Raw genomic sequence first — 25,214 nt, forward strand, 5'->3', positions numbered from 1 at the left:
ATATGCATATGGCACTATGTTAAGCACTTTGGGAAACACAAAAACTGCAAGATATGTCAGGATGAGAAGGGCTTCCTAACCACAAACAGAAAGAAAAGCTATGAAGCAAAAGTCCAATAGTGTAAAAATGAAAAAGTTCCTTGTCTCCAAAAGCACAATAAAATGAAAATGTAAATGGGGAAAATATTTGCAAAGCAGATAATGGTTGAAGAGATAATCTCATTAATATATAATCTTTTTTAAAGATATGGGTGAAATATTAGCACTTGTGTGAGGCCTGCACAAGTCTCCTTTGTTCTTCAGTAGTCTTTGCTTAAACTTTTATTGTATCCCTTAACACTGAAAAACACATATTTGCCACCAAATATGTCTTGCTTTAAAATGGGAATTTCTTGAAAACTGGAACCATGGATTTTCTCTGTATCCCAGACTTTTAACTAGCTTCTTAACATAGTGAGTAGTTGGTGAAAGAAATATCAGCTTTAATTATGAGTTTCCCTTATGTATACATGAGTTCTAAATTTTTGTCTCAAGCAGTTTAGTTATCTTCTTTTCTAAGAAGTTTGCTCTGATTCCTTGCACTGCCATGATCTTAGGTGCTCTCCACTGAACTTACCTGTCCTAACACTTGTTGTTGTGCAGTCAGTAAGTTGTGTCTGACTCTTCGTGACCACATGGACTGCAACACACCAGGTTTTTCTATCCTTCACCATCTCCCAGAGTTTGCTCAAACTCATGTCCATTGATCCAGTGATGGCATCCACCATCTCATCCTCTATTGCCATCTGCTCCTGACCTCAATGTTTCCCAGCATCAGGGTCTTTTCTGATGAGTCGGATCTTTGCTTCAGGTGGCCAAAGTACTGGAGCTTCAGCTTCATCATCAGTCCTTCCAATAAATATTCAGGACTGATTTACTTTAAGATTGACTGGTCTGATATCCTTGCAACCCAAGGGACTCTCAAGAGTCTTTTCCAGTACCACAATTCAAAAGCATCAGTTCTTCAGCACTCTCTCACGGTTTCCCTGGTGGCTCAGATGGTAAAGCGTTTGCCTACAATGCAGGAGACCTGGGTTTGATCCCTGGTCGGGAAGATCCCTGGAGAAGGAAATGGCAACCCACTGCAGTACTCTTGCCTGGAAAATCCCATGGACAGAGGAGGCTGATAGGCTATAGTCCATGGGATTACAAAGAGTCAGACACGACTGAGCGACTTCACTTCATTTCACTTCACATCCATACATGACTACTGGAAAGACCATAGCTTTGACTAGATGGACCTTTGTCAGCAAAGTGATGTCTCTGCTTTTTAATATGCTGTCTAGGTTTTTCATAGCTTTTCTTCCAAGGAATAAGTGTCTTTTAATTTCATGGCTGCAGTCACCACCCGCAGTGATTTTGTAGCCCAAGAAAATAAAATCTGTCACTGTTCCCACTTTTTTTTTTTTAATTTTACCATCTATTTGCCAAGAAGTGATGGGACTGGATGCCATGATCTTAGTTTTTTGAATGTTGAGGTTTAAGCCAGCTTTTTCAGTCTCCTCTTTCACCCTCATCAAGAGGCTCGTTAATTCCTCCTCACTTTCTGCCGTTAGGGTGGTATCATATGCGTATCTGAGGTTTTTGCTATTTCTCCCCACAATCTTGATTCCAGCTTATGATTCATCCAGCCCAGCATTTTGCATGATGTACTCTGCATGTAAGTTAAATAAGCAAGATGACAATATACAGCCTTGACATACTCCTTTCCCAATTTTGAACCAGTCTGTTGTTCAATGTCCAGTTCTATTTCTTCTTGATCTGCCTACAAGGTTCTCAGGAGGCAGGTAAAGTAGTATTTTCCCATCTGTTCAAGAATTTTCCAGTTTGTTGTAATCCACACAGTCAAGGGCTTTAGCATAGTCAATGAAGCAGGAGTAGATGTTTTTCTGGAATTCTCTTGCTTTTTCTATGATCTAACAGATGTTGGCAATTTGACCTCTGATTCCTCTGCCCTTTATGAATCCAACTTATACACCTAGAAGTTCTCAATTCATGTGCTGTTGAAGCCCAGCCTGGAGGACTTTGAGCATTACCTTGCTAGCCTTTGAAATTAGCACAATTGTATGGTAGTTTGAACATTCTTTGGTATTGCCTTTCCTTGGAATTGGAATGACCTTTTTCAGTCCTGTGGCCACTGCTGAATTTTCCAAATTTGCTGGCATATTGAGTACAGCACTTTAACTGCATTATCTTTTAGGATTTGAAATAGCTCAGCTGAATTCTATCACCTCCACCAGCTTTGTTTGTAGTAATGCTTCCTAAGGCCCACTTGACTTCACACTCCCGGATGTCTGATTCTTAAGTGAGTGAGCATACCATTGTGCTTATCTGGGTCATTAAGACCTTTTTTGTAGAGTTCTGTGTATTCTTGTTCTTAATCTCTTCTGCTTCTTTTCAGGTCCTTACCATTTCTGTCCTTTACTGTGCCCATCTTTGCATGAAATGTTCCCTTGGTATCTCCAATTTTCTTGAAGAGATCTCTATTTTTCACACTTTTTTTTAACACTTATTGTTAGTTATTATAATTACCTGTAACTGTATATTACATTGGATTTTCCCTGAAGCTTAGATGGTAAAGAATCTGTTTGTGATGCAGGAGACGTAGGCTCGATCCCTGGGTCAGGAAGATCCTCTGGAGAAGGGAATGGCAACCCACTCCAGTATTCTTGCCTGGAGAATCCCATAAACAAAGGAGCCTGGCGGGCTACAGTGCTTAGGGTCACAAATGTATTACATTATATTCCATGAGAGAACATACACTATATATCTTTCATCCAAGTCCAGGCTATATAGCACTTAGTAGGGCTTATGGATATATTTTAAATGATAAAGGGAATAACTGAATGCAATAAGCCAAAATAGAATCACTAATTTTTTTTACCTTTATTTAAAAATTCTGAATAAATAGTTCTCTGGATTCAAAGAATTTTAGGGCAACCATCTCTGAACCAAGAGATTATCTATTCTCATCAGCAAACATTAAAGAGAAAAGATTATTTATCTCATTTTTTGGACAAAGCTTTTCCTAACCTGTTAGATGGCCGATAAGAAAATGTGAAGAGATTGGGAGTTCCTTATACATAATTAAGTAGCTCATTCTTGCAGATAGTTCAATAATTTATATGTGAAATATACTTTTTTCAACAAAATTGGCTTTTTAGAAAGCTTCCTTTGAAGATGTTGTTGTTGTAGGGTTTGTCGTTCTAGGATCTCTCTCTTAAGAGAATTGGAAATTCTATACTTTGTGAAGAAAAAACGATGCATTACATAGGCACAAAATTAAAATCACCTTCCTAGTATGAGGTCAAGTCCTGTTTTTATGAAAAGAGGTTTTTATTTGTCTGAAAACTAGATTAGGAGAAAGGATATATGTGAGAGAGTAAGGTAAAACAGTGAGGGGGTGGGGATAATTATAGAACAATTTCTTTCTTTTTTATCCTTCTGTCCTCCAAACCTCCTTCTTAATCTGATGCCTCTTAAAGGGAGGGTAAGTGATAGGCAAGACTAAGTGAAGGCTGAGATGATAGCTTAACTGACTGCGAATACGAGAAAGTTTGTCATACTGGACCTTTGTTTCTTTCCACTTGCCTGTGAGCCTGGCTAAGTACTCTAAAGGAATGTACCTTTTATATCCTGAGCCTTTACCTGTTTAAAGACTGAGCCTCAAAATTCAAAGGCAGTTCATGCTCCAGATATTTGCCTACCTGAAGCACAGATGGAATTCAAGTATAGTTATGGTCCTAGAAAATGTATTTGAAGAGTAGGTTCCCTCGCTGTTTTGATATGGGAAAGGGTTTAAATTTTTAAGCTGTTGAATTGCTGAAATAAAGAGGAGATTCTGACTCCACAAAGCAAAACACTTAAGAAACATTAGGATTGCAAATGGAACCAAGGCTTCTGTGAGAAATAGTGGTAAAGTCAGAATAGAAGATGCTTAGGGCAAGAGCCATTCATTTCATTTTTCCAATTAGTATTATGTACCTTCTCTATTCAAACCATTGGGGAAACTGTCTTTAAGATAAGAGGGAAAATGTTACAAGTCTAGGCATTAATGTTTGGTTATGCCCAAGGAGGAAAAGCCTGCCGAGTCAACATTATTTCAGGCTAGCATAAGTCCTTTTGAAAGAGGTTGCATTTGGCCTGAGGCTCCACCCACCAGCAGAAAATTGGATTAAAGACTTACTGAGCCTAGTTTTGCCCACCAGAACAAGACCCAGTTTTCCCTATAGCCAGTCCCTCCCATCAAGAAGCTTGCACAAGCCTCTTATGCTCATCCATCAGAGGGCAGACAGAATGAAAACAGCAATCACAAAAAACTAACCAAACTGATCAAATGGATCACAACCTTGCCTAACTCAATGAAACTATGAGCCAAGGCATGTAGGGTCACCCAAGATGGTCGGGTGATGGTGGAGAGTTCTGACAAAATGTGGTCCACTGGAGAAGGAAATGGCAAACCACGTCAGCATTCTTGCCTTGAGGACCCCATGAACAGTATGAAAAGGCAAAAAGATATAACTCAAAGATGAACCTCCCAGGTCAGTAGGTGTCCAATATGCTACTGGAGAAGAGCAGAAAAACAGCTCTAGGAGGAATGAAGAGGCTGAGCCAAAGTGGAAACAACGCCCAGGTGTAGATGTGTCTGCTGGTGAAAGTAAAGTCTGATTCTGTAAAGAACAATATTGCATAGGAACCTGGAATGTTAGGTCCATGAAACAAGGCAAATTGAAAATGGTCAAAACAGGAGATAGCAAGAGTGAACATTGACATTTTAGGAATTGGTAAACTAAAATGGACCGGAATGGGTGAATTTAATTCAGATGACCATAATATCTACTCCTGCATGACTCACAAGCTGGAATCAAGATTGCCAGGAGAATATCAATAACCTCATATTTGCCAGTGCACCACCCTAATGGCAGAAAATGCAGAGGAATTAAAGAGCTTCTTGGTGAAGGTGAAAGACGAGAATGAAAAAGTTGGCTTAAAACTCAACATTCAAAAAACTAAAATCATAGCATCCCGTCCTATGACTTCATGGCAGATAGATGGGGAAACAATGGAAATAGTCACAGACTTTATTTTCCCAGGCTTCAGAATCTCTATGGACAGTGACTACAGCCATGAAATTAAAAGACGCTTCCTCCTTGGAAGAAAAGCTATGAATAACCTAGACAGCATATTAAAAAGCAGAGAGATAACTTTGCTAAGAAAGGTCTGTACTGTCAAAGCTATGGTTTTTCCAGTAGTTGTGTTTGAATGTGAGAGCTGGACAGTAAAGAAGGCTAAGCACTGAAGAATTGATGCCTTTGAACTGTGGTGCTGGAGAAGACTCTTGAGAGTCTGTTGGGCTGCCAGGAGATCCAACCAGTCCATCCTAAAGGAGATCAGTCCTGAATATTCATTGGAAAGAACTGATGCTAAAGCTCTAGTACTTTGTCCATCTGGTGCGAAGAGCTGATTCACTGGAAAAGATCCTGATGCTGCTAAAGATGGAAGGCAGGAGGAGAAGGGGGCACTAGAAAATGAGATGGTTGGATGATATCACCAACTAAATGGACATGAGTTTGAGCAAACTTGGGAAAAAGGTGAAGGACAGGGAATCCTGGCATGCTGCAATCCATGGAGTCACAAAGAGTTGGACACAACTGAGCGACTGAACAAAAACAAAGGACAGCTAGGTAACTCTGTGAAAAGAAACATGAAAACCGTTAGTGAGAGATCTTTAAAATCCCTTCCAGTTTTAGTATCTATAATTCTATGACTGACTGAACTATAACATCCCCTCTAGACAAGTTTCATGAATCTTTGCTCCTGAGTTCCTTTTAATACATTTTAATAATTTAGGTACATACCACCATAATTTAAAATACAGAAACTTCATTTATTAAATGAGCTTTGTAGACCTGATTTACTAAACATAGTACAGACAGGCATTTAGCCAGATATCTTGCTGGGGCACCCTTGTTATCCAAGATGTGAATATTTGTCAGTATTCACAACCCAATTCAAATGTTTGGTATCCCAGACTTCCCTGGTGGTCAGGTGGTTAAGAATCTGCCTGCCAGTGCAGAAAACAGAGGTTTGATTCCTGTTTGGGAAAGATCCCATGTGCCACAGGACAACTAAGTTCGTGCACCCCAAAGTCCATGGTCCACAACAAGAGAAGCCACTGCAACGAGTATCCCCTTTCCATAACTAGAGGAAGCTTGTGTGTTACAACTAGAGGAAGCCCGTTGGCAGCAACAAAGGCCCAGCACAAACGCAACCAGAACATTAAATACTTTTTTTAATGTTTGAAATCCCATTCTAATTTAGAGATCAGGGGCTGAATTCACATTTTGAAAGTGATGTTTTTCATTGTAGTACCTTACATCTCAATTGATGTTGCTGAAAACAAAATAAACAGAACATGTTTACTAGTGCCCAGCATGTAGTAAATTCTCAGTAAACATTTACTGAATTGAAGCATCATTGTAATTGAAGCATCTCATTTAATAGCCTTCATTTTAAAAGATCTTTCATATATTATTTTGTGTTACCTTCCAAAAATACCATGGAGGTGGCATACCATATTTCACTAATGAGAAATTTGAGAACCATTGCAATTAGGAAATGGCAAGTTTTAAAATGTTATCATTACTCCTACCCATAAGCTTTTTGAAAGACCTGTACAGCTTATTTATCTCTGACCTCTTAGATTTTACCCATTTCCTTGTTTATTGTGCTCTTAATTGTGTACTATATGCCTGGGATAAAACTAATAAAAACCCCAGTCTTCATTGATTTTGTAAGCATCCTTCATTTTCCCTCAGCCTCCATCCTTTAGTATAGGGGTATCATAGCAAGATTAGAAATATATTTAATATTTAATACATATATGTATATAAGCCTTAAAATGAGAAATATTAAGCTTCACTCTAGCAAATAGCTTCTTATTTAATAAAATTTTTATAATTCTAATACCCTATTGTGATTATATAACTTGTATGTTAGGAATTTGATTTCTTAAAGTCAGTATGAAACTAATTATAGGACTTTTCTTAAATAGCAAAGCACCGATGTTCATATGGTTAGTGATAGTGATGGAGATGACTTTGAAGATGCTTCCGAATTTGGGGTGGATGATGGAGAAGTATTCGGCATGGCGTCATCTGCCCTGAGAAAATCTCCAATGAGTGAGTATTAATAGCTCCTTGGGTCCAGCATTATGATTCTCCTTCCTAGTTCAGAAACTTATGAGGAGCGATGAACTTAAGAATTTCTTCCTGACTTTCAGGTTTGGAGAGATAAAATGTAGCAAGTAGACATTATTCATAGGAACTAGAGCCTCTTAAGTTTTGATCTTAAGCCCAACCATTCCCAATACTTTAGTAAAATTCATTAAAAACTCAAGGGAATGTAACTTTTGTTTCACATGTATGAATTCGTCTATCTACTTGAAGCCTGGAAGTTGATAAAATAGCTGTACTTTTTGTGACTGTAGTTATCACCACACATCTTATTAGAGATACCAGTTTTATCAGCAGTTATATTATTTTTCCATTCACCCATCTTTGGAGGGAAAAAAGTAAACTATACCATCTCCCTCACTTGCACTTGACAGGATGCAGTGTAGGATCTTAAGTGATACTACATACAAGACGATTGTTAAACTAAGCACATAAATGACTCATTTACTCCGAAATTAGGAAACCTTTATGGGCAGAAATAGATGTGATATTTACATAAAGTTGATTTTTCCCATTAGGTCTTTAATTTGAGAGCCTTTTTATATAATTTAATTACAAGATGTCATTTTCAAGAAAACTTTGAAATCATAAGTGATGACTGGCACATATTTTGAATACCTAGCAAGACTGTGTCAGTTAGTTTTCAAAAATTCATGAGCTTGACATTTTTGGGGGTTCTTTTTTAAGGTTTGATGAAATCTTCTAATGTAGCTGGAGTTAAAATGTCTTCTCAGATATATCACAGAAGCGAAAATTTAATTTTATTTCCTCTTTATTGATTAAATATATTTCTTATATGTGGGATTAGATGTTATGTGGTTTGTTTTTTGTGTCTATTTGTTTTGGTTTTTTGTTTTTGTTTTTTCTTTTGTTTGTTTTTTAGTGCCAGAAAACGCAGAAAATGAAGGAGATGCCTTATTACAATTTACAGCAGAGTTTTCTTCAAGGTAGGGTTAGGACATTAACTATATAAATTAATGTTCTTTTAATGCTACTGTGATTTTTTTTAAACAACTTTAATCATAGATTGTTTTAAAATTTATCCTTAAAGTATTTAAAGTATACATTTATCTATAAATATAGTCCTGATAGTGAATATAGAGTGTTCCAATCAGATAACTATAAACTACTTATGCCACTTCAGAGATGTATTTATCTTATCTCTATGTCATTATAGAAGCATAATAAATGGATTACTAATTTAATATCTTGACGATATTTGCAAAAGGACTAGGCTGCTGTTGTTTAGTCGCTGTGTCATGTCCAGCTCTTTTGTGACCCCATGGACCATAGTCTGCCAGGCTTCTCAAACCATGGGGTTTCCCAGGCAAGAATAGTGGAGTGGATTGCCATTTTCTTCTCCAGGGGATCTTCGCAACAGAGATCAAACCTACATCTCCTGCACTGCAGGCAGATTCTGTACTGCTAAGTCACTAGGGAAGTCCAAAAGGACTAGGTATAGGATACTAATTTTTAATATATCCTAGGACAAACAAAATATTTTTAAATTATTGGATAAAAAGACAATTAAACATTTTTAAATGTAAATGAATCTTTTAATTTTTTTGGAATCATTTAGCATTTCTTCTTTTAATAGTCTAATACAAATTTTTCTGTGTATTTGAGATTCTCCTAAGGTGTTTAAATATTTAAACCTAAATTTTCATGTAAATGATATTTCTCTTTAGTTCTATTTTCTGATGTAATATAATTTGGAAACTTAGCAAGGGACCATCTTTTCTCTCTGTGTTGGACTTCCAGAATAAATGAACTAAAATGGAAAGTTAAGGCTGTTGTAATCAGAAAATCTTAGGGAAATAGGTAACCAGGAATTACTATTTATAAATGGCAATGGGGCACTTACTAAGTCCATTTGCTTGATGTACTTACAATTCCAGTGTTCTGATCTATCTCTAGAGGCCAAGAAGAGTTCAAAACACTAATGACGCCTTTAAAGAAATTCTTCAATGTTTTGTCTATACTGAAAGAGACATTAGCCCCAACATTTACTTAAAAGTTATTGGTTAGACTTATGAAACTTGAAGTAAATTTGAAATGTATTTTAATTAATAGACACAATTTTTCCTATAGATATGGTGACTGCCATCCTGTATTTTTTATTGGCTCATTAGAAGCAGCTTTTCAAGAGGCCTTCTATGTGAAAGCCCGAGATGTAAGTGCAATTTACCTTTTTTAATTAAACAATGCATCCCGTAGGTTTACCACCAGGCCTGAGGCAATGCTTAATGTTTTCCTCTTTTTTCAGATTGAAGACTTGATTTTTGGTTCATTTCCCAACCTAATCATCACCAAGATGCCCATTTCAGTCAGAGAGCAGTAGTATGATAAGAGTACTACTGGCTCTTGCAGAAGACTTTGTCAAGCTTTGAAATAGGGTTTCTTTCTTTCTTTCTTTCTTTTTTAAGGGGGAAAAAGGGATGGACATGCTTAAAAGAGACCAGGCTATGTACTTGTGTTCTTTTTAGTTATGTGATTGACAGTTTCTTGCTAAAGGATTTGTCCTTCAATCTTTTCCCCAAATGATTCTAATAGTATATATCTAATAACTGTAATGTTTTTTCCTAAAAGTCATTTTAGACAACAAAAAGATTTTTCTTTGAATACAGAAATGAGCTTTGTGATCTTAAAATCAAGAAGATTGAAATATGTAACAAGAAATCAGTAGTTATATTTTGAGCAAGAAGATTCTATGTGATTATTCTATTTATATGTTGACACTGCAGTCCAGGCCTCAGTTATCTGGCTCTTGCCTACCTGTACAGCTTCAGCTTTTCCCATTTCCTGCCTTACACTTAATTAATGTAGTAGTAGTGTACTATTTGTATTTCCCCGTAATCTTACTCTTTTCTAATGGTGCCTTACTGTTAAGAATACCTTTCATCTTGCTCTTCACCTGGTTAGGTAAATACTCTGAATGTTTAATGAATAAAGGAAGAAAGGGAGGAAGGAAGGACTAATGTGTAGATGGAGTTAGAGTAAAAGTTTTAGAATTAGGAATTTTGAGAATAGAGTGCAAGGATGGCTCTGGAATTTCTAGTTTCTACTTATGACGTAAAGAAAAATTCATCTAAAACAACTTTGAAAAATGGAATTCTAAGACAGTAATTAGTGATCAATTTAAATCTGTCATTGACAGCTCAGTGAAGTAGATTAAGAAATATAAACTGTTATTTACCCTAAGAATAGTTGAATAGCCCATGTAAAGTCTGTTTTAACCATCAATTTTTTAACTATTAAAACTATATTAAATGGATTTTATATTTGAAGACATATTTACAGTAATACAGTGTTATAGTTTCTATACAGGTTTTGGAAGATACTAAAAAGCACAAAGAATACATTCTAATGCAGATTAGCTTTATGATATATGTTCTTTCCATATTTTTATTATATATTTTGTTGAACTCATTTACACATTTAACAAGAAATTGGTCATGTTATAATCCTGTTAAAACAGCTTATTTTCACCTTTTAATATTATATGATCATTTCCTTAATTTTATTTTATAATATTTCAACTTTTACTAAAATAATTTTTAATACAGAAAAAGTAAAGGAATAGTACAATAAACACTCAAATCACCTATACCTAGACTTAATAATCACTAAAATTTTACCCCATATTTGCTTCTTTATATACAGGACATCCTAAAGTTTTAATGGAATTTTAAGCCTTATAACTTCAAAAGTTTAACTGCTACATACTTATAAAGAAGCAGCATTTGAAATTTAGTTATCTACATTATTTATGCTATTAGATTTATGATTTTGATTAATAAATTTTTATGGTAAATTTTTGTTTCAGTCCCTCTGATTGAAAATGGCAAACTTTGGAGCAGAAATAATTTTGAATTTATTATTTTAATTCATAAAAGCAAATATAAAAGAAATCTAAAGTTGCAAATTTTTTTTAAGTTTTAGCAGTTAAACTTTTGAAATTATTGAAACAAACTGCATAAGTTAGGATACCCTTATGTATTCATTATTTTTGCTAAGCCATTTCAAGGTGACAGCATAGTTTACCCATAAAAACAGCTGCATACACTTTTCAAAAATAATGATATTTTCCTACAGAATCACAATACCAGTATTGCTTGTAACATAATTAACAATAACTTCCTAACATCATCTAGTATCCAGTGCATATTCAAACTTCACTGGTTGATTGGGAAACCATGATCCAGTCAAGGATAACAAATTATATTTGTTAGTTAGATTTCTTATACCCTTTTAAGCAAACACCCCCTTTATTCCCCACCTCCTGTTTTTATGACATTTGCTTTGTGAAGAAATCATGTTGGATGATTACAAATTGTTCTAAATTCTTGATTTGTGTGATTGTTTCCTTGTGATATTATTTAACTTGTTCCTCTATCACTGTATTTCCTGAGAAATGGATATTAAGGCTTAAAGCTTTGTTAGATTCAGGTGAATTTCTTTTTTTTGCAAGAATGCTTTTTAAGTAATGCTGAATACTTTGTTATAATCAGATTTTTAATGGTTATAGAGTCCATCATTGTATGGTGATGTTATTGTATTTAAACAATCACTTATTATTGAACATAAATATGTTTGAAAGAATATTTATAGTTTTAAAATAATCTATTTTTCAATTCATTCCTGGGTATGAATGTATTTGGAGTTAATTTGTCTCTGCTTTCCAGCAAGATTGCTAAGCAGTTGGAGTAACCAGAAAATACAAGCGTCTTTTATAACCTAAATATAGCTCCCAAATAGGCATAGTCATCTGTTGAATTCCATTTTAAAAGCTATTAGAAACAATATAACTTTCAGTGATGATATATTATTTAAATATACAATATGTAATAGATGAAAGAACTTTTTACTGAATGTCTTTGTACAGTAAATTGGCATTTGGATTTATTCAGACTGCTGATCCCTAGAGGAACATAAATTCTTAATAATTTGTGGTATTTCTAATGAAACAATTGATTGTTTTTGATTAGTGAATTAGTATTTTAACAACTGAAAGTCATTGGGTCATGTAATTAAATGTGTTGTTTTATATTAGATTGATGTCAAAATCCATTGACTTCTTTGGACTCCTAAACTATCTTTATCTTTTTCTGCTTATCCAGGGTTTTCTCCTTTCTTCATTTCTCTTTTCCAAGTTGAAGATCAATAGCAGTTTATGTATCATTTATTACATTGCTCTAAACTTAAGATTTATCTGCATAGTGGATAAGTTATTCAAAATTAAATCTGAGAAGAAACATTTATTTTAGTCATCAACCAAATTATATACAGATTCTTTTAAAATTAAAGACAATGGTTTAGAAAGTATAGAAATAGTACTACTGCTTTAGGTTTAATGGTGTACTATGGCTTGTGAAGCTTTTTCCTATGCATACATACCTCATTTCAACCCCACAACAAACCAGTGAGATAGGGATACATAATATCAGTATTCCAATTGTAGAGATGATGAAGCTCAGAAAACTACATTACTTAACCAAAGGCAAATCAAGGGTAAGCAGTAGAGGCCAAGTAAAAGTGCAGATGTTCTTTTGATTGAACGTATAAAAGTGTATTTTATACTATACCATCTTACTTCGAGAAGCTTTTCAGTGCTAACTGCTAAACTACTGTATTCAGTTATCAAACTCATCTCTTCTTTCAGACTGCACATTTGAAAGTTAAAAGAAATTGTTTTTGATATTTTTTAAAAAACTTCTGAATGAATCATTTTTAAGAAAGGAGTTTTCCTATTATGTTCAAACATTTTAAGGCAAGTTTGACCGATACTGTGGGATTGTTACTAAATTTCTTTCATCTTAAACATCACATGTTTAATTTAAACTGTGGGAGACACATTAATTTTACCAGGGCAACAGATGAGCCTTGAACACCAGCAATCTTCACTTGAAGTGAGAAATTGAGTTCCAAGAGTAAATAAAAACAAGATTGAAGGTTTAAATCCTCTGCTAGGCTTTTTGAACTTATATACTCATTAAATGTTTATTGGAGTGGTGGGATTACAAAGGATTTGGGGAGCTTCATCAACTGGTATATAGTTAATCACTAAGTAAAACACTACATTTGATAAAGTGTTTCTCACGATACACATTCAATCCATCTTAATGAAAACTGCTTCAAACTGATTTCATTTGAGAGCACTTGGTGAGGGTACTCACGTTCTTTGCCTTTTTCATGAGAAATTTACAATATTGTTCAAAGCAGAGCTCCAACTTCAGTGAAACAGGTATTCTAAGTTCTTGTGTTTAAGTATTTTGTGGAAAGTTTTGACTTCTGATAATGGATTAATCGGTTTTATGATCTCTTCTTTGCCCTTAACTGTTAGGGATGTTGACTGAATTGAAGGCCATAAATATTTATTGTATGCCTATTTAAGGACCTAGGATATAGAGGTTTCCTGTCCTTGACGTGTCCACAGTCTAGTAGGGAAGATGTATGCTAAGTCACTTCAGTCATGTCCGACTCTTTGCAGCTCTATGGACTATAGCCTTCCAGGCTCCTCTGTACTTGGGATTCTCCAGGCAAGAATACTGGAGTGGGTCGCCATGCCCTCTTCCAGGGGACCTTCTTGACCCAGGGATTGAACCTGCATCTCTTATATATCTCCAGCATTGGAGGCAGGTTATTTACCACTAGCACCACCTGGGAAGCCCTAGTAAGGAAGATAAAACAATATATAAATAGATCTATAAAATGCTATAAATGTAAAATGCTATAGGAGCAAAGAGGAGAGGTACTTCATCGACCTTAGAAGTTCAGGGAGATTTCTAGAGGAGGTACTTCTGACCTAAATCTTGTAAGATAAATAAAACAGGCAAATAGAATTCTAAACAAAAAGAAGGTCATAAGGAAATACCAGAAGATTGTAATTGAGGGTGGAAGTTGCTCAGTCGTGTCTGTCTGCTTGTGACCCCATGAACTGTAGCCCGACAGGGTCCTTTGTTTGTGGAATTCTCCAGGCAAGAATACTGGAGTTGGGTTGTCGTTCCTTTCTCCAGGGGATCTTCCTGACCCAGGGATTGAACTTGGGTCTTCTGCATTGCAGGTGGATTCTTTACCATCTAAGTTACCAGGGAAGGTACAACCAAAAAAATAAGACAGAGAGCGAAACAATGCAAGACAGAGAGTTGGATTGCCTGGTATGATGAGGCTAAGAACATCAACAGGAGCATAGAGGGGTCTGTGATGCTCTAGCATTACCTGGTGTTTAAAAAATATTTGTTGAATGAAGCTTACATTTTATCTATAGATAGGAAGAGCCAGTGGTTTGCCTCCTTAATTATAGTGCAGAAGTTACCACCAGCCACACCCATGATTCCTTGGGACTTTTTCCCCTAAAGAAGTTTCTTTCTCAGTTCTGCTGTCCCTGAGATCTCTTCACAACACAAAGCCCCCCAGAGAATGATTAGACATTTGTAAGTGACTAAAAATCAACAGCAGTAAAAATCCCAGTGCCAGGGCTTATGTCCCAGGTGAAAGATTGTTCCTTTCCCAGCCGCCCTTTGGGAGACTGGGCTTTGATAGCAGTAATCTTGTTATACTTCCTTAGATCTTCACTTCAGACCCAGTGCTGTTTCCAAATATTACACATAAATTAAGGAAACCAGTGCTTTAATTCTTGATTTCCCACTTAGTAACTCTGTGTTCCCAAACAAGTAATGAGCCTGTTTCTAATCTAGAAAAAAGAAGGGTTGATGATAATATGTATTTACTTTATATGGTTGTTTTGAGGATTAAGTGGGATCTCCTCATAAATGCTTCCCTGATAGCTCAGTTGGTAAAGAATCTGCCTGCAATGTAGGAGACCCTGGTTCGATTCCTGGGTTGGGAAGATCCACTGGGGAAGGGAAAGGCTACCCACCCTAGTATTCTGACCTGGAGAATTCCATGGACTGTATAGTCCATGGGTCGCAGAAAATAGATACACAACAAGCAATAAAGTTTACTGTATAGCATAGGAAACTATAGTCAATATCTTATAATGACCTGCAATGGAAAATAATCTGAAAAATACCAAAACTGATTTTTTTATGCAGTACATGAGTAAAAAAATAATAAAAAACTGTTCTTAACTTTAAGAACAGTTCCATAAAGGAATCTTGAGAACCCATTTGAGCATTTATAGCTCTAAAATGAATGCTTTGCTCTAACAGTACTTTGTTCATTATCAGGTTTTATTTCACTCATTTTAAAAAATTGGCCCATTTTAAAGTAGTGCTGGACAAGGAAGTGACAACCCACTCCAGAATTCTTGTTTGGAGAATCCCATGGACAGAGGAGCCTGACAGGCTACAGTCCATGGGGTCGCAGAGTCGCACACGACTGAGCAGCTAAGCAACAAGGTAGTGCTGTTTCTACTTCCTCAAGTTAAGAACCTAAAAACCATCCCTGGTCAATGTTTTTTAAAAAGAAATAAGCACTAATCAAATCTGAAGCCAGAACTGCAATTGATAAGTTTCTAGCACTCTCTCATCCAGAAAAATCAGCCAAACAGACCAATTTGTGCTTTGGAAAATATGCAGTTTGTTCATCATGTCTTTGTTTTCCTTTCAATTTAAATTCCTTAAAGGCAGACAGTGTCTTTAGAGTAATTTTTTATGACAGCTAGGATAGCATCTGGCACATGTATGAGATAAGAACTATGATGCTAGTATAATTTTTGAAGTATGTTTTCATATAAATGAAATGTTTGTTAAAAGAAAAGAATACAGATACATTTAAAGTAGCGAATTAAGTTACCTCATAATCCTAAACCTGAAAATAAGCACTTTTAAATGTGGTTTAAAAAAGAAAAGTCTCCAAACATATACATCAGTAAAAATGTTGCTGGGTTTTATAGAAGTGCAGCCATACGAAATATGCTGTTCTGTAATTAGATATTTCCACTAAACAGTATATAGTTAGCTTATCTAGAATTTGCCTCTAATTCTCTGAGTTATCAGATCTACCTAATTAAAGTTGTAAAAATCTTTAATGTTTATAATAAAATTATTTTTTAAATTAGTTAAAATTAATTAGTTTTAAGATACGCTGCTGTGTGAAGCATTCTTCTCGATTTATTGCTGTTCACCATTTTTTGAGAGCCATATAACCATATTCAAAAAGCTGTGTAGGTAAAATTTATTAAAATATGAAAAGCAAGGCTGATTTTTATTAGTGGGCTTTAGTCATATTTGTATCATTTCTCTTAAGGAGCCCTCCTTGTCCCTAGGAAGTATCTGTTACTCATACTACCTATTTGTAAAGGATAAAAAGCTAAATTGCATCTCTTAAGTATTCCATTCATAAATTTAAGAAGTTTGTTCCATATCTAATCTTAAACATTTTCATTTAAATGTAAAGAGTACGGTAGAAAGAGAAATAATGGGAATTCTTATATTTAATTCTGAGCCCCCATTTACTTGCCATGTGCTATTAAAATTAGGTTACTCAATCTCTCTGAGCATCAACTTAAAAATTTGTATTATAGCGCATACCTCACAAGGTTAACAAGAAATTAATAAGCAAAACATCTTCAAAATGTTTGTGAAACATCTTTAAGATTGTTTGCTTTTAGTAGATGGACATTGAATAAATCAGGCAGATTTGGATTTGAACCTGGAACCTGAAACTGACTATATAAGCCAAAATTTTCTCTGAAATGGAGATTAAAGTACCTTGGCAATTAACCCACCTTGGAATAATGAATCCTTACCTTCACAGTAACCAAGCTATTCAGATGCACATACTAGGGGAGATGAATTGGCCTACATAATTGGTACACGTAAAGGAGCAGTAAGAAATCAGACTGAAATAGAGAAGTAGACTGGGGTTTCAACATGGAAATCCGTGAATACCAGCTAAAGACTATTGTTATTGTGAGGTAGTAGTTAGCTTTTAAAAGTGCTGAAGAAGAGGGTGACACTGTCAAAGAAATAAGTATTGTGGTGGCAGTTTGTATCAATAGAATGGGTGGAAAGGAAAAAATTGGTGGCAGAGACTGAGCAACTGTGTATGTTTGTATATGTGTAATTGTGGAGTATCAGGCAATGATTAGAAAATCATAGTACAATAATAGCGCAGTGTAGTTTACAAACTTTTTGACTCCTGCGTTTCACAGCCTCTTAGCTTTTGTATACCTTTTTATACATGTGTATCTTCTAGTATCCTGTTTCTCCCACACCCTTCTTGGAGTGCCTAACAAAACAGAGAATAATACTGCTTTTGTCATAGACCTACACTAATGTGTTCTGACCTTTCTTTCCTCTGAAGCATTTCAGTAGAATCTGTTGGTTTTATATTTGCCTTGTCATTTACAGTCTTTTATAAATAACTATATTAAGAAACTCAAAGTATCTCTGATGTTAAGCAGGGCCTGCCCAGTATCTTTATTAGAAGTATTGGGAACTTAATTTCTCTAGCATATACGCTTATGAAGAACAAGAAGCCCCATCAAGAACTCTAAAGATCAATTAAAAGAGGACAGTGACCCAGCAGGGGCAAGCAATATAAGTAAATATTTCACAGAAAAGAAAAGTAAAAACAGTTTGCTGTAACAGCCAGTCAATTGAGCTTCCAGTTTATTTTTTTAACATTTATTTATTTCTGACTGTTAGTTCTTAGTTTCAGCACACTGTTCAGCTCTTAGTTTCAGCACACTGGCTATCTAGTTATGGTTCGTGGGTTTAGTCACCCTACGGCTTGTGGGATCTTAATTCCCTAACCAGGAGTCAAACCTGTGTCCCCAGCATTGGAAGGCAGATTCATAACCGCTGGACCACCAGGGAAGTCCCAGGCTTCCAATTTCCTTATTCATAAGAACTTTAGACACATGTTTATCTTTCTCAAAGATATTTTATGACCTGAGTAATACAGTTTGAACAATGCAAACTGATAAAGCTCTGTACCCAGTGAACACTTGTTACCTTATTTTACAAAGAGAGTTTAATTTTGCTTTAGGCTTTTTGGTTTGTTTGTTTGTTTAACTTATGACTTTCACACGAGTAATCTCCCAGTGTGAGACTCAAAGACATCTCAGACATATACTGTGTCTTCAAGAGTGCCATTCCAACATCTGCTTTAGGAAGTAAGAGGGAAAAGATACCATCCTAGCATCTCTTCATCTTCACTAGGTGGCTGTTTTCTTCCGGAACTTCTCTAGTTGGTTGCTATCAGTTGGTCCCTGAACTCAGTTTTAGGAGCAAAAAAAAAAAAAAAGACAGAGTGTCACAATTCGCTCCAAAATCAGTCTGCACTCTGATTCTTTACTCTTCAAAATTACTAGCTTGGAGTCCTTTGAATATATCAGGCCATTGACATCACAGGGCCTTTTCCACTCTTCATTTCCTTTTTTCCACTATCCTTTTCCACTTCCTTTTTTCCACTATCACCTAAAGTTAAAATTTCAGCTCAAATATCACCTTCATAAAGAAGCAGCCTGTCTGTTGTTCATGCCTAGACCCAAGGACCCCCTCTATATAGTAGTCATGTCACCACTCCCATCTAAGAGTGTTGGACTTCCAAAGCTATGTGTCACCCAAGGCACAGAAAAGAGAAATAGGTTTCTCAACGTCACAGAGCTGGGAGGTGGCACAGCAGGAATTTGTTTCCAGACAATGTAGCTTCATGTTGCTGTGCCAAAGTTCTTACTATGTGCTTGAGTCTTGGTTGAATGCTGGCTGGATCTATGAATATCCATATATAGGAACAAGATTGTGGAAGTGGGCAGTGAACTGGATGAACTAATTAGAACTGGCCGTGAACTAATTAGAGCCTATATTTAAAATAATAAATAAGATAGCTACAAAGGTCATTTTGAGGTACTGGAGAAATTTGAATATGGACTCTGTATTAGATAATTGTACAATATTAAGTTGTAAATATTGTAAACAATATTAAATGTCTTAGATGTGAGTAAAGAAATAATGATTATGTAAGGGAATATCCTTATTTCTTAGGAGACAGACACTAAAGTAGAGTGGAGGTGTCATGATACGTGCAGCTTTAAATGTTTCAGGGACAGAAACATGAAAAGAATGAGCAAATATGGCGAAATGTTAATAATTGATCAATCTAGGTAAAATATAAAAGAGTGTTTACTGTTGTATCATTTTATCAGTGGCTTGTATCAGTAAACCACCCCCAAACTTAAAAGAAGAGTGATGATTCTGACTATTATGGTGATGATATAAAAGGAGAAGGGAAACTGAAAATAGAGAAATAAAATTGGGTCCCAATTTACACAAAGATAAGTATTTTTATTTTAATTCTTATACCTGAAAAAGCTATGAAATACCATTTCTAGAAATTATTTGTCATATCAACTTTAAAATCGTTGAACACACAAATTATGGATATTCTGGTACCTAAAAAGAAACTAGACAACTTTCTTTTCAGTCCATCAGCAAATATTTTCTGAGTGTCTGCTCTGTGCCTGGCTTATTTTGAGACATAGCCAGCTCATTTCTTCCAGCCCTAATGTTCTGTAGTTCGGTGATGCTGAGTGTCTAAATACAATAGCTACTGTAGCTCAGGGCCAGGTCACATTGGTTGCTGTCACCCTGGCATTTTCTAAGGGTCAACTTAGTACCTTAGCACCTGGATTTGAATATGAAGATTAGTGAAGCCCTGAAATTGCGGACACAATTAAGCATTCCAAACACTAGTAGGAGGAATGAAGAAACTGTATTATTATGGCTATAATTTATCTTGAAATGGCCTTTAAATTCTTTATTTTGCATGGATATTTTCAGAATCTTGAACCTAACGGCTGCATTTTATTCGGCACCTATTATGGGCCACACATTGTAAATAGGTATTTTACCTACTATATCCACAATCTTTACATCTTGCCCACATAATCACACAGCTGTTAAGTGGCAAAACTGGATTTAGCACAGTTTTTTCTGTTACTTTAATGTTTGGAGGCTTTCCTTTAACTGTGTTACCAAAACCTAGATCACAAAGAGGGAGTCTGAGGAGAATATAGCTAGGCTGCTTGCCTTTTTCCTCAACCAGACTTACACTTTCTCTGCCAAATTAGAAAGGACAAATAAAATGTACATTCTTTAAATGCCCTGATCTTATTGCTTCTCATATAACACTGCAATTAAAACTTTGCTTTCCGCATTTGCCATCCCCTCCAGACCCCCAACTTTTAGAGAGCAAGGGAACTTTGTTTTATTCATCTTTATATTCTCGATGCCTAACACATAGGCACTCTGTAAATGTTGTTGAACTGAATTATTAATGGGCCAAAGGGAAAAATGGTTATAGTAATGGAAAACAAAACATTTTCCTATGCTTTTTCTATGTACTAAATGCCCTTTCTTCACAAAAGCAGTTTTCTGATATGCTCAACCCAGTTCTCACTGTTTTGGCCGGTGTTTAGTTGAGTCAATAAAGTAATCAGAAATCTGAGTCTAGGGGGGTTTCATTTAGGTGCCTATAGTTTAATCAGAGATTTAGGTAACCAAAATTTAGTAGCATTTTCATATTATTAAGTCTTAACATTTTACCTATTTTTACTGTCATAATAGCAGAAGAAAAAAAATTTGTTGAAAGTTGAAAGCGTTATTATGTTTGGGAGAAAAGATTATTTTAAGATTTTTCAGTTTTTCTTTTGAAAGCTACTATGGGAATACCCCCAACCTGAAGATCCTTCTCTGATACTCTTTGTATCATCTCCTTTCTCACAGTTTAGAGCTTAAAGTAAGAATTTTTTTTTAAAGTGTGTTTTCCTGGCATCTCATGTTTAACAGTGTCAGGGGTTTGTGTCCGTGTAACGAAAACTGTTTCTCCAGAGCCTTTTTTCTCTCAGCTTCCAGTGAAAAGAGGGGCGAGGCGAGCCAGTCGCTCACCACAAAGCAGCGCCACCACAAAGGGAAGATTAAGGGTTTAGAGAGAGGTCAATGTGGGTTTTTCTCTAACTAAACACTTTCCTAAAGTTTCCTTGTGGAAAAATAATGAAGTCATCTCAGAGTTTTTAAAGAATTTTTATTTCTTTTTCACCGTCTGCATTCGCTTGTCTTCTCAGCATGGATGTTTAATCTTCCTAGGCTTTGTGAATTGGTCCAAATGAATAAGTGGTGAGCTGTCTCTCTAGGAGCTAGAGGCTTATTCTAAGGGCCTAATCACTGAGTAAACACATCTTTGCCCTCCCTCTCACAACCGCGATATAATAGTCGAGATTCTAGCACAGTAACCTGGATATTGCAGGGACCAATGCTTTGAAATGCAGAATGGTTGATCCTCCAAAACAGACAGTGCCTGATCTTCGCCTGCCTCTTTCTTCTTTTTTTAAATTAAATATTGCCAAAGAGATGCTTTTTATTGCTTGATATTGTGCATTAGTGCCCTGGATTTCCAAGTTTAGTTTCAGTCAACATGGTCGGCTGCACTTATAGGGAACTCTCCATGTTGGGTTTCTTAGTAGCCTCTTCAGTATATGTGTGTTTGTTTTGGAAGAGCATTCAAATTAAATCAGTGATATAGCAATGTAAATTGCTAATCTCTTTCCCAAAGTCTAAATGTTCCATTGCAGTGTTCTTGAGAGAAATAAGCATTTTAAAGATATAGCCATTGCTATTGTTTGGTTAAAAATATGCTGATTCAAAAATGGACGGCTCTCTTGTTCCCAGTGTCTCTTTAAATGTAGTTGCTGAGATACAGTCAAGCAGAATTAGAGGTTGACATCTCTCTGTCTGTTGGGCTAGAGAGCTTCTAGGAAGAGGACTTGTTAGTGCTGCAGGGTTCACATTCCCACCCCTAAAGCAGGAGACTTCTAGATGCGTTTACTAAGAGTGATTTGGCTACCATTTGGTGTCTTTTTTGCCAGAGGGCTGTCGTTGATACATACCAGCATTCCTGTTTCTTTCCTCAAATATGCTGAGACCTGTGCTAACTTAGGGGTGCAAAGAAGACCAAAAGAGATCCTGTCCTTACCCTTGAGAGACTTTGTTTAGAGGGGAAACTGGTTAACAATTATAACAGAAGAGATAGAGGCCCAAAAAGGAAGCACATAACACTGCCTTGGAGAATCAGGGAAGGCTTCATAGAGGCATTTACTTTGAGCCTTAAAGATTGAGTAGGAATCTTCCAGATAAATCTCTCTCCCACAATGTATCTGATTACAGACTTCCTAGATACCAGCTACTATTATATGCAGGTGTCAACATAGATGAAAAAACCCTAAACCTTTCTTGTTCGATGTTTCATCACTACTGCTTCCTGCTGAGCCTGAGACAAAGAATATTTTAACAAATACTTGTTGAATGAATAAATTGACACCTGGAAGCAGCTACTGTTGGAGCTACTTATACTCAGGAGTTCTGCCCTTATTCACATTACATGCTGTCTCTGAGGCTCCAAAAGTACTGATGTGTGAGCATCTGGTGCCTTAATACTCTACAAGCTCTCTAAGCCTGGAGTGTAGTGTAGTTGGGTTCTTTGCTACTTCTGCAGTATCAAAGAAAGAACACTAGGCTTGGAGTCAGTTAGTCTGGATTCCAATCCCAGATAAAATACTTACTTATTAGTTGTGAAATTTAGGATAAGTCAGGTTTCTAAAGCTCAGTTTCCTCATAGGTTAATAAAGTTAAGAATACTATTTTACAGGTTTATTCTAGGGATTAAAGTAGATAATGGGTGTGTAACTAACACTCATTTTGGAAGCATCTACTTCTGGCTACCCTCATCTAGTACAAAATTTTCCTTTGAAGAAAATAATGATTATTATTATTATTAGGATTGTCTATCAACATAATTCCAAGCATCAGATGTTCATCAGCATGAACCCTTCTTCTGTGAATGGGTTAAATAAACAAAAACCCTGAGTTATAATAAAAACCCTTCTTTTGTTCATCTTACTACACAGCAGGTTTTTTTTTCATCATCACATTCTTTTTCAATATGAGGGGAAGGACTCTAAGCTTCCTTGAAATTGTCCTTCACCAGACTTTCACAGATTAGTTTGTGTATTTATCATAATATTTTACCTTTCCATTTCCTGGTAACTGGCTGTTCTTAAACTCAGCTCTTCTATAGGGTAGCACCAGAAAATTAGTTAAGGACAATTTAGGTTCTTTAACAACCATTGTTGTGGTTAAAGCTGACATTTGCAAATTATATTGCTCAATATCAGTTTTTAGTTTCAGTTATTTTATTGATTATCTAGCTATGACAGAGGGGTACATTTAAAAGAGCAAATGTCATTTCCTGAAAGCAAGTTTTATCAGGCAAAAAAGAAAGAATAATTTTCTATATGAGAAACTACATTGGATATTTTCTGAAATATAAACTAGAAAGAACTCATGTGAAGTAAACATTTTTCTATCATCCTTTCAAATAGCAAGTAGATATCAGTCACATGTTCTGAAGTAAGGACTTTGACATGGGAAAACATTAAGGACTTTGAAATTACCTGTGGAGCTAAAAACAAAAGTTATTTCAGACTTTTTTCTTTCAAGTAGAAGAGACTCTTTAGTGTTCAGGTTAAAAACATAAAAAATATGTAAGAGGAGATTTTCGCATTCAATCTTAATCGGTATTTTTTTCTCTGTATTGTTGAATAGCTCAGAATTAATTTTTCCTTTACTTATAAAGTATGTACTAAATATGAAGAATTGTAATTACATTTCCTTTAAAGAAAATGCAATCCTATTTTGATTCATGCTTGAGATAGGCTTGCACATTTTAACAGGAATCTGTGACAGCAGTCTGTAAGACAGAGTATAATCATCCGAAGCAAAATGTATTCATATTAGTAGATGCTTTAGGAGCTCCAGGTGTCAGATACTCTTAGGGAATAACATTTAATTTTTATCTTTGTTGTTTGTATTGACTGATTGTGCCTTTCAAAATTCAAAAAAGGTTACATTAGTGGATATTTTAATTCATCAATCTTTTCTCCTCTTTTCAGAGAAAGCTTCTTGCTATCTACCTCCACCATGATGAAAGTGTATTAACCAACGTGTTCTGCTCACAAATGCTTTGTGCTGAATCTATTGTCTCTTATCTGAGTCAAAATTTTATAACCTGGGCTTGGGATCTGACAAAGGATGCCAACAGAGCAAGGTAATACTGTTGTTCATAAGTTATAAGTTGGGCTTTTATTTTTTTTTAAGTCATCATTGTATTTGATTTATCATCATAAACATTTTCATCCTCAGCTTTTCTGTTATTACATTTAATTAGATAAAAACTGTTGTAGTTAATATATGCAGTTATTTACAATTGTGAAAAAATACTTTAACTAATAAAAGATTTCTTAAATTCAGGAATAACCCAAAAACCAAAACCAAAATACATTGTTCTTGTCTTTTTTCAATAATAAAACATGTTTCTTTGTACTATATTTTCTAATGTTCTAATATGTTGTTGAACGTTAAAAATCTGTTTCGAGTAATATTCAGGAAATACAAGGAAAATCTAATGTATAATCCTACTAGTCAGTTTACTTTCTTAATAATTCCAGTGATGAAGGCAGGACATTCTGGACCAGTCCAGTGGAGTTGGTAATAGCTTAACTCTAGCATATGCTAATTGATGTAATCGCTTTATTGCACACATTCTTTTGCACACAGCCAGCAATACATCCATATTCTCAGTAGGAAAAAAAAATTCCCTTTCCTAGCTGTCAGGATAAATTTACTTTGTTTGTTAATCATAATATCTATAAGTAATGAATAATTCTTCATATTTTGCCTATTTGAGTTTACCATCTGAAATATATTTCATCGTGTTTAATTACACATGTGGCCACAACATCCTGTGATGCAACTTTGGGTGGTGTTAACACAATCATAATCACAGCCTCCTGGTTTATGAACATGGAAATTAAATTAATTCATTTCAAGGCAATCCTATTGTAGTTACATGATTTAAATGACTGTAGAACAATTGGAAATCATCTGATTTGTCTTTTTATTATTTTATGGCTCACTG

At 35.4% G+C, this 25,214-nt stretch overlaps 1 protein-coding gene across 4 annotated transcripts in view; it reads left to right on the forward strand.

Annotated features, from left to right (window-relative positions):
• The window catches only part of FAF1 (Fas associated factor 1), a 498,425-nt gene that overhangs the window by 339,844 nt on the left and 133,367 nt on the right, over window positions 1–25,214 (forward strand). For all 4 annotated transcript variants that reach the window (XM_061412021.1, XM_061412019.1, XM_061412022.1 and 1 more), the window contains 4 exons: window positions 7,094–7,220; window positions 8,158–8,221; window positions 9,366–9,447; window positions 24,190–24,344. In XM_061412021.1, coding sequence (XP_061268005.1) covers window positions 7,094–7,220; window positions 8,158–8,221; window positions 9,366–9,447; window positions 24,190–24,344 — 428 coding nt within the window. The remainder of the gene's footprint in view (window positions 1–7,093; window positions 7,221–8,157; window positions 8,222–9,365; window positions 9,448–24,189; window positions 24,345–25,214) is intronic.

Source organism: Bos javanicus, chromosome 3 (assembly GCF_032452875.1).
Source record: "Bos javanicus breed banteng chromosome 3, ARS-OSU_banteng_1.0, whole genome shotgun sequence".
In the NCBI taxonomy this organism is placed as follows: Eukaryota; Metazoa; Chordata; class Mammalia; order Artiodactyla; family Bovidae; genus Bos; species Bos javanicus.